This window comes from Cucurbita moschata, unplaced genomic scaffold (assembly GCF_002738365.1).
Source record: "Cucurbita moschata cultivar Rifu unplaced genomic scaffold, Cmos_1.0 Cmo_Scf00043, whole genome shotgun sequence".
NCBI lineage: Eukaryota > Viridiplantae > Streptophyta > Magnoliopsida > Cucurbitales > Cucurbitaceae > Cucurbita > Cucurbita moschata.
In genome coordinates, this window is record NW_019268559.1 from 214,600 (window position 1) to 224,319 (window position 9,720).

The 9,720-nt window shown below is 35.3% G+C and overlaps 1 protein-coding gene across 1 annotated transcript; it reads left to right on the top strand.

The window, feature by feature from the left end:
• Positions 1-2,307: 2,307 nt before the first annotated feature.
• On the top strand, positions 2,308-8,369 carry LOC111433643 (protein SUPPRESSOR OF FRI 4-like). Its single transcript, XM_023070750.1, has 7 exons — positions 2,308-2,771; positions 3,218-3,318; positions 5,495-5,621; positions 5,761-6,134; positions 6,857-7,008; positions 7,093-7,146; positions 7,849-8,369. The coding sequence occupies exons 1-7, from the start codon at positions 2,578-2,580 to the stop codon at positions 7,918-7,920; spliced, it is 1,074 nt and encodes a 357-aa protein (XP_022926518.1). The 5' UTR covers positions 2,308-2,577; the 3' UTR covers positions 7,921-8,369.
• Positions 8,370-9,720: the final 1,351 nt, after the last annotated feature.

Genomic DNA, 9,720 nt, shown 5'->3' on the forward strand with positions numbered 1-9,720 from the left:
TTTTTTTTTTTTTTTTTTTTTTTTTTTTTTTTTTTTTTTTTTTTTTTTTTTTTTTTTTTTTTTTTTTTTAGTTTTTAGTCCAATTCAAAAAATATAAATTATTTTAAAAAAATTTAAACTTAGGTGTTAAAATGTTTGTAAAAAATAAATAACAAACAAACCAACTAAATTTAATAGGTGAGTGAATCATGAGCTTAATTCTAAAAAAAAATAAAATAAATTAAAAGAGTTATTGAATAGGGTCTTAGATTTTTTTTTTTTTTTAATTAAGCTTAGTATTAGTTTCACGAATGGATGTTTTTATTTTGTTGTTAATACTAATCCAATTTTTAAACTATAATAATAATAATAAATAAATATATATATTTTTTAAATTACTAATGATTTAAATATTTAAATATGAAACTCACCCCATATTAACAAAAATAAATAGTTATATATCCAATTTTAAAGTCAGGTAAGTATTTAAATTAAAATGAAAAAAAAAATACAAATAGTCTTTCAAAACATAATTTAGGGTTTTTTCTTTTTTTTTTTAACCATCAAATCATTTTTAATAGTAGAGTCAAAAAAATTTTAAAAATATATATGGTAAAATAGTAATAATATTATTAATTTTTTAAATATAGTTACTCAATAATCTATCCATAATTCACGTTTTAAATTAAAAAGGCTTTATATATATATATATATATATATATATATATATGTAAAAATACAGAAACTCACCTTCAGTATCCCATTCTCAATTTATATTTGAAATTTAGAAAATTAAAACTAAAATTAGAAAGGCATGGAATACAAAAACCCATTGTTTCGTGCTATGTTGGGCTGGATTTTAATTAATATGAACAATAACTTAAATTATAAATGATTCCTCGACTTTATAAATAATTTATTATGAAAGTTTGATGTGGAGTATTTACATGTTATTTTGTAAGAAATGATTTGACGAATAAAATATAATTCGTGTACCACGTGATTCTACAACCTTATATTCTCACAGTTTGCACTAACACTTTCACTCCTTTAGTAGGTGCAACCTCTTTTCTCTCGTGTTGTTTCACTTTTCTTTGCACACTCGGCCATTATCGAAACACACACACACCACATTTTGCTGAGAATTATAGGATACATGCTCGCGGTAGATACCATCGACGTTTGCTTGAAAATATTTAAAAGCTACGTGTAGACCAAGAACCTTCTATAATTGACGATCGTATTCTAATCTAACGTGTACATCTATCGGTAGTTCAAACGAGCATTGTATAAAGTTATAGTCATTAAAAAGAGAATCGTGTAGACGTCCTATTTTATGCTTGTTGTAACACAATATTAATTCAATTATGTAATTCATCGTCAACTACATTTTGATGGATGTACCTTGAGTTCGTTGTGGAGCTGTCAAAAAAGGCGACCACCACATGGTACATGAGTATCCGTTGATATCTTATAACATTTTGTTCAATTTTAATCAAAGACTTATTGTTATTTTAATAAATTGTACTGATATTATTTTATTATTTACTAGAAACAATCCATTAATAGATAGACCACAAACATTAATCCATTATAAACACACAAACATATGTGATATGAAATAAAGAGACATCAAATCATACAATATATTTCAATGAAGATGTGAAGAAAATGTTGTTAAATTATCAAAAGATTTTCAATTCATGAGTTGAGGAAGAATGGAGTCTGATTGTTATAAATTTTGGGTGGGTTACAATTTAGAGTTACTGTATTTTAAGGCTAATTATGGTCATAAACTATGAATGTTACGCTCTCATTTTTTTAGGCTATATAAAGCCATGTACGTTGTATTTGTAAGTAAACTTGGAAAATGTAGTAAAATGAGCATTTGTGCTCTTATTTATCCAATTACTAAGTTTATTTGCAGTGATTAAGTTTCTTTGCAATTTTATGTAGTTTAGGTCGCACGTAGAATCATTCAAGCTCGACATGATTAATCTTGTTTGTGGAGTAATTCGAATCTGAAACAAATATTCTTGCGTTGAGATATTTGATCAACAAGAATCATTCAAGATAGACATAATCGATGCTGTTTGTGAAGATAGACATAATCGATGCTGTTTGTGAAGTGATTCGAATCTCAAACAATGTTTTTGTCCTGAGATGTTGGATCAAGGAGGTAATCCAAATTTTAGTTCCAGTGGTTCCTTATTTTTGGTTGGATAATTTGCAAAATCTTTATAACTTCCAAATCTGCGATTTTATCTTCACTACTTAAATTATTTTTGTTAAAAAATTATCCCCAACGCTATGACTATTGAAATTACCCAGATAAACAACTAAAGATTGAGAGGGAAAAAAAGAAGCGCAAAATCAACAACTGCCGCGAGCGAGTAAAATCAGAGATCGGCGCGGCGTGAGGGGGCGAGTTGGGAGACAAAAGAAAACTCCCTTTCCGGATAGGGGAAGGCCACAAGCAAAACCCTAAATCTTCGCGATCTCTGTTCGTTTGATTTCCCTTTTCGTTTTTCCACAATCCAGTGCTTGCCGAAGAACTAATCTTTCCAACAAGGAAGCGCAGCGGTGTGTGTTCTGGTTATGGGGAAGAAGAAGAAGAGGGTTTCGTCCAAGGTATGGTGCTACTATTGCGACAGGGAATTCGACGACGAGAAGATATTGGTGCAGCATCAGAAGGCCAAGCACTTTAAGTGCCATGTCTGCCATAAGAAGCTTTCTACTGCTGGTGGTATGGTCATCCACGTTCTTCAGGTCCACAAAGAGTCAGTCACCAAGTATGCGAACTATTTCCCTCTCTTCCGTTTTTTTCCGCAACGATAAATCTTTATTTTTACCTTTTATTTTGTTGTGTGTATTTTTATCGTCATCTTTCTCTGCGGAGATTCGAGGATGTATACTGCTCTGCTTAAAACACCTATTTTACAATCAGTCGTGGTTTATAATTCCAGGAAATTGTTTCACTGGTCTGTATTACAGACTGCACACCGTCGTAGTAATTAATTTGTTAGCATTCATTTTTTTTTTCTTTCATAGATTCTCATATTCTGGATTGTAAGTTTTGAACGTGAAAACATACTGGGGTATACTAGATAAACTTGCCTCTCAATGGAGATTTTTGTTTGTCTAAGATCAATCACATGTCGATCAATTACTTTCTGAACTTGTACTTTTTGTGTTGGTCATTCTAATGTTTCTATTGTTGGTGTTAACCTGGTGATAGAGTTCCTAATGCAAAGGCTGGCAGAGAATCAACAGATATTGAAATATATGGAATGCAAGGAATTCCACCTGATGTCTTGGCAGCACACTATGGAGAGGAGGGTGAGGATTCTGTATAACTCATGCACGCATTGTCTTTATCTTTGCTTACACCTATTATTAGTCTATTACTTCACTTCCTCTTCCTCTCGGGCTTTTTCATGATACACACGTGTGTAAATAGATGTATAGGAAGATAATGAGTTTACGGGTTTGTTATGTTTGTGCTCAGGCAAGGATGACTCTTGAACAAGAAAGTATTTTTCTTTTTATTTTCCAAACCGTGGTTTGAGTTTGGTAAATCCCCCCCTGTTATTCTTGTCTAATGGGGGATATTTGTCCAGTAAGTTTGGTCATAGTCAATTTGTCCCACCCCCACCTCCACCCTTATCCACAATATCTATTTGAGTTGTCTCTCTGTGTGCTCTTTTTCTTTGATGTTTCTCGACAAATATAGTATCTTTTAGATTCTTTTTTTGGTTGGATCAGTCTGTGTGTATTATAATCAATTTTTTTTTTTTAAAGCAATAGATATTTCATTGGTAAGATGGAATATTCAAAAGAAGAAAGCCCGTCAAAGTAACTAGTAATTGCGAATGAACGTCTTCCTGGAAGTTGCAGTTAAAAGTTGAACCAGAACAGACCTATGACCTTAAGTACATTTGTGGAGATGTATCTAAAACTCTTTCAAAGAGGTTAGTGGAAGGGACCTGCATCTGAGTTGGGGCACCTGGAGATTAGCATAATCATAATCATATTAATTTCTGCACAAGGCAACATTCCTCAAACTACATGATATGTGCAGTCCAAGGTCCTAAGGAGTATAATTAGTATTTGGGATGATTAAGACAATCAACTCTATCCAAGGAAACTAATCAAGCAAAGTACCTGATCGTCTATGGTGACTATTGATTAAGTCAAAGTTTGCATGGGGACTAGCTTTTGTAGGATAGGAAACATAACCTTTCTTGTTAGTTTAGCTAGCGATTTGAAGAGGAATTCTTATTGGAAGCCATTTTTGGGATAAAATATATGCTTGAGGATGTTATAGTATGCCCTTTGAATTAGAAGTTCTTTTGAAATGGAAGATGACATTAGAAGATTGTTAGAAATGGAAGATCTCTGGACTTGTTCAGATGGCAACCCTTTCTAATGATGGGTTCAAGAGGAGCATGTTCCAGTTAGTGTGAATAAGGGAGGGTGAAGGGCGAAAAGGAAAGTTTTCATTGTATTTGATTGAGTGAATCATGAACGTTAACAAAGGATTGTATGGTTGTAAGGTTATACATATATTGTCTGTATTACATAATATTCATATTTAATACCCGATTGTGGTTATATATAGTGTGTATGTAATTGCAAAAGGTGAGGAAAGCCGAACCCCAAGCCAAGGAAGTTGCAAACAAAGTTAAAAAATGCAAGCTTGGTTTCTTATGAAAAAATGAAAGTATTCTCTTGCACCACACCCCACTTTAAAGTAAGCGTCATATCCATGTGCAACAAATTATAGTTTCAAAATATGGATGGGCCTTCCTTCTTCCTAATGTATATTGGTACAGTTGCATTAACCTTTTCTTGTTGTTACAAAAATGATAAACTAAGCTTTCATTGACAAGAAAGGTAAGAATTCGAAACAAAAGGCCAACCTGACAGAAAAAGAAAACAATCCAGACCAAAGGAGTCAACCAATTAGTCGTGATAAAAGGGGCTCCAATCCATAAGAAAAAGACCTAATGGGTAATTACGAACGTTTTTGTAGACAGACACTCAGATGGAGGCATTAAGCCTAGCTAACGACAAAATCTCCTCCCAAGCTCTCTCCAATCCCTAAAATTTAGTTATTTCTGTAAGGTTAAGTATCCCAAAGGACAGAAAAGAAGCCTACCTGCCATATAACTTGGTCTTTATCATGCTTAATTGTAATATTCTTGGTGATCCAATATACTTGCCATGCTCAATTTCTGATGGTTCCTGAATAATCAACTTAATTTGAGTCTTTTTTAAAAAATTCTATGAGGGGGATGCATTGAGTGCTTATTTTTTTTTTTTTTTATGTTCTCCAAACTTTCCTACTCTTGTATATTGGAGGGCATGATTTCTTTTCCACTCTCCCCAATCTTTTGTACTGCTTAATGATGAATGGCATTTTGTTCGTTCCTTGTTAAAATAATGTTTTTTAAGCATGGCATCGGAAATAGTGGTATAATTATAGTATTATGGAATTTTTTCTTTCTTGAAGATGAAGAGTCTGCATCGAAGGTGGCCAAAGTGGAGATGCCACCAACTCAGATGGTTGGTGGTATGGTGCATGGATCGCTAGGTATTATGTACCCTCCTCAACCAGGTTTAGCTGCAATGCGACCTATGTAAGTATCTTCCTATCTTTTTGTCTTCTGTTCACTATTACGTGCTTAACTTGATGTTTACACATTTTTTGTGTTACCTTCAATAAAATGTAAAATTATGAAACATTGCTAATTTCCTCCAATTATCATGTAACTGCAGTTATGCTTCAACTGGACAAGTGCAGCCTACTGCCTGGCAAGTTCCACCTCGTCCCCAACCTTGGTTTCCCCCAAATTCAGCCGTTTCAGTTCCCCCTCCTGCCCCATTGGGCTATGCTCAGCAGCCACTATTTCCTGTGCAGACTGCTAGGCCCCCACTCCTAGTATCTTCAACTCCTATGCTCCAGCCTCCACAAATAACGCCTCCTGGATTGCCTTCAACTACACCTTCAGTTTCGGTATCTCAACCGTTGTTCCCTGTTGTTAGTAATAGCCACGGATCTTCCCAAAGCTCTCCTTTTCCTTCATCTTCACTTCCAACAAGCATTCCTTTGACATCTGCAGCAGAAATCAAGGGCTTGAGTATACATTTGGGTACTAACTCCTTTTCCACTATTTGCAATCAAGTTCCAATCATTCCAGGTTCATCTAATGACTTTATGCAGTCCCTTCTGTATGCCTTCTCAAGACTTTATTCAGTTTGATTTTCTCCCAATGTCTTGAGTAAAGTCAAATATTGTACTACTTCTAGAGAGTTTTTTTTAATGTCTATTGGCAATATGTATTCATGTTAGTTGATAATTCAAGTTTGACCTTTACATGAACAAATAATCTTAAATGTTCTATATTCCGAGTATGTTTACCTCTATACTTTGTGAAGGGTTATCCACTAGTAAATTTAGTTTCTATTATAAACAAATGTGATCACAATCTATTTGTTTCTCCTAATGTAGTTTCAAATACAAACTCTTGCGAAATTAGAAAGGCAGTGGAGCCATTATCTGACTGAGGCTTTAAGTTGTGTATGCCTTCCTGCATGCATCCCCATTACCTGAAACAAAAAGGATGCAAGTGACCAATGCCCATCCGGCCTGTCTGGAAATTGCCGTTCCTTTTTTCCTGTTTATTTTGAGATTAGAGATTTAAATCTTTGCATGTTTCAAAAGACTTATTACCTACGGAATTGATAGAATTTTGATATTGCTGCACGCCTTCCCAACTCCATTGGTTAGAACATATATCTTTGAGCTTGTAGTAGAGACTTTGATTTTGTTTAATTACTTAACAGGGTGACTTAACTGGATTTAATGCTATAGGTGGAGTATTGAGCAATTCACACTCTTATGCCTCGGGACCAAATACAGGCGGTCCGTCCATTGGACCTCCTCCTGTAATTGCGAATAAAGCTCCTATTCAGCCATCAACAAATGAAGTATATTTGGTTTGGGATGATGAGGCGATGTCTATGGTAAGTTTTCTTGTATTCAGGTTTTCCGTGAATTATCTTGATATTTCCAACCTGTTTTCATTTTCTTATGGTGAAATTGTGCAGGAGGAAAGAAGAATGTCCTTAACTAAGTATCAGGTGCATGATGAAACTAGCCAGGTAAGTTATACTACAACTTAAATACTTGGAGTTCGTTTTCAAGTCTAACCATGTAGGGGTGGGCTAGACATGTTTTTGTTTTTGAGTTCTTTGTAGTATGCTGTGTACCTTTCGATTGTTGGGATGTATAAAAATCTGGTTTTTGTTTCATTGCAATGTAGATAATGTATTTTTCTTTAGAACCTTGAGCCTGAACTCACTTTTTACCTCGAACTTCATCATCAAATGTAAATGCTGTGTTTCTTTTAACTGACATTTTCCAGTTTGCACGCCATACCACCAATCTTGTGGGCATCAAAAGGCTCAAGTAGGTATTTATGTTATCCCACTTACAGTGTGTATGTAAAAACTTTCCAAATCTTGCTGTAAGAAGGTTCTACTACTTATTGCATCAATATGGTTAAGAACGTAGTGTATTCAATTCTTCTTTTTGGCTTTTGAATCTATTATATGTGATTCACTCTCCCTATGCTTGATGCCAAAGTGGGGATTTGGGTGGAACAAGGTATTACCCTACAGATTTTTGCTCATTCGTAGCATCATTACAATTTATTTTATGATCGATCAGTGAATACGACTTTGACCAGGTCAGCCTCTTTTGCAAAGTTTGGCACCTCTTGCATAAGACTCGACCATATGATTTGGCGATGGCATCATTTCTATAATTTCTCTCTAATCATAGGTGTCGTATTCTTGTTTCAGATGAGTTCAATTGATGCAGCCATAGACAAACGAATCTTGGAAAGCAGGCTTGCTGGTCGAATGCCATTTTAGTCCAAGCCACGATGACGGTTTCATGAAGCTCTATAATAAGCGGTATGTGGCTGTAGGTTTCAGAAGAATCTGTGGAATTTGTAAGTCACCAGGCAAATGTTGAGAACAGGTTTTTAGGGTGTCTAACAAATAGAGAAATTACATAGGCCAGACAGAAGAGAGTTTTCTTTGTCCTATTTATGTTGTCAATTATCTGTAGGCGATTAAAAAGAGAAAGGGTGTGTTCTTGTTGGTCCTTTTTGTTCGTTGTTCTTTTCCCCGCTTAGTGCCAAAATTGCTACTAGAATTTGAGTTTAGAGAAAGACTTGCAGTTTCGCCCTTGGGAGATAACTTTATCTTCCTTTCTCCTCCTCCTCCCCCTCCTCCTCCCTGCTGTTGGCTATATAAGATGTTTTGAAGCTCAAGTCAGTGAATAAAGCAATATAAGAGAACGCAAGATTCATATGAAACTGTATTTTCTTTGAGATTAGCAGAAAAGGAACTGTAACTAAAAAGCGGAAGGAGATGTATTTTGTTCTCGAATTTCACCGCACAACGATGTGTTTGAAAAATAAGCAACCCCATTGGGCATTCTTGGAAAAGTGGATTTTTGTTTTGTAGTTCAGAAAACTGGAGGCCTTTCCTAAATTTTCCAGCTACCGTAGTTTACCAATTATTTTCCTTCTATAAATTTAGGACTAAGAATATTTGTAATCAAAATTGCTGAAAATTTTAAAACTTATAATTATTATATTAAATGGAAATAGAATTGAGTTGAATCAACCGCTAAATCTTGTTTCTTTCTCTCTCTCTTCGCCAGTCTTCCTTCTCTATGATGAAAGCTTTAAGAGGTGTGAGAGTTGCCTCCACCATTCCTGCACGCACGAACCCATCAATCTTCTCTCCTAAATCCCATCTTTTCCCATCCATCTTTCTCTGCCCAACCAGACCTACACCATTCCAATCACAACCCTACAAAATGGCTCGGAGTCTTCTGTATTTGACAGTGCGCAGTTCGCCATTCCAAACATGGATTCATACTCTCAAGGTTGGGGAAGATCCATACACTATGAACCAAGAAATGAGAATTGAGAGTGAGATTAAGAAGTTGGTTGGATATGTGAGAGTTTTAACTTCTGGTGTTCATTACATTCTTGTATTCTCACTCTACCAACCCAGTGACTCAGATTCAATTTTATCCCAATCATCAATCTTTTATTTTGATTTTTTATAATACTGTCATTGTACGGACAACATTTCTCACAACTGTAAATGCCCTTAAATATGAAGTTTATAAATTACTTATTTTTAAAAGAAAAGAATGATTTGTACAAGCCTAGATATCTTATTAAAATTTGAATGCATTTTATTCACAAGAATAAAGTAGACGCACAGAAACAAATATTTGTTTACAAACTTGGGAGATTTAAATATTCTCAATTAATACAAAAGGAATCAGTGGCCGCTCCCCCCTGGAGTCTCACTATAGTCTTCTTTAAAGCTTTGTTTGGGGCCCCACAATTTGAACCGCTCAACCATTGTAAATTCAATATATTATTACCTCACGCTCCCTCCAGAATGCTGCTCACCCCACGCGCCTCCCACTGCCACGCTGTCACCTTTGATTGGTCAATACTGACACGAGTGCAGCCCAACAGGTAGAAATGCCTCTCCCGCAATGCGTACACCCCAAAATACCCTTCTGTTTTACACACAATTGAGAACCGAAAAAGGGGAAGAGCAAAATCTCTTTCTCCCACTCTCCCCCCTTTCCCCGCCCTCCTCTCTCTCCCGCTCCCTCTCTCCCCCCCCCCCCCCCCC

What these genes read in the sequence shown, in the direction of transcription:
- LOC111433643 (XM_023070750.1), top strand. Translation starts at nt 2,578, where the DNA reads ATGGGGAAGAAGAAGAAGAGGGTTTCGTCCAAGGTATGGTGCTACTAT. An exon ending in AGCACACTATGGAGAGGAGG is followed by an intron (nt 3,319 to 5,494) that starts GTGAGGATTCTG and finishes TCTTTCTTGAAG; the next exon opens with ATGAAGAGTCTGCATCGAAG. An exon ending in ATGATGAGGCGATGTCTATG is followed by an intron (nt 7,009 to 7,092) that starts GTAAGTTTTCTT and finishes GAAATTGTGCAG; the next exon opens with GAGGAAAGAAGAATGTCCTT.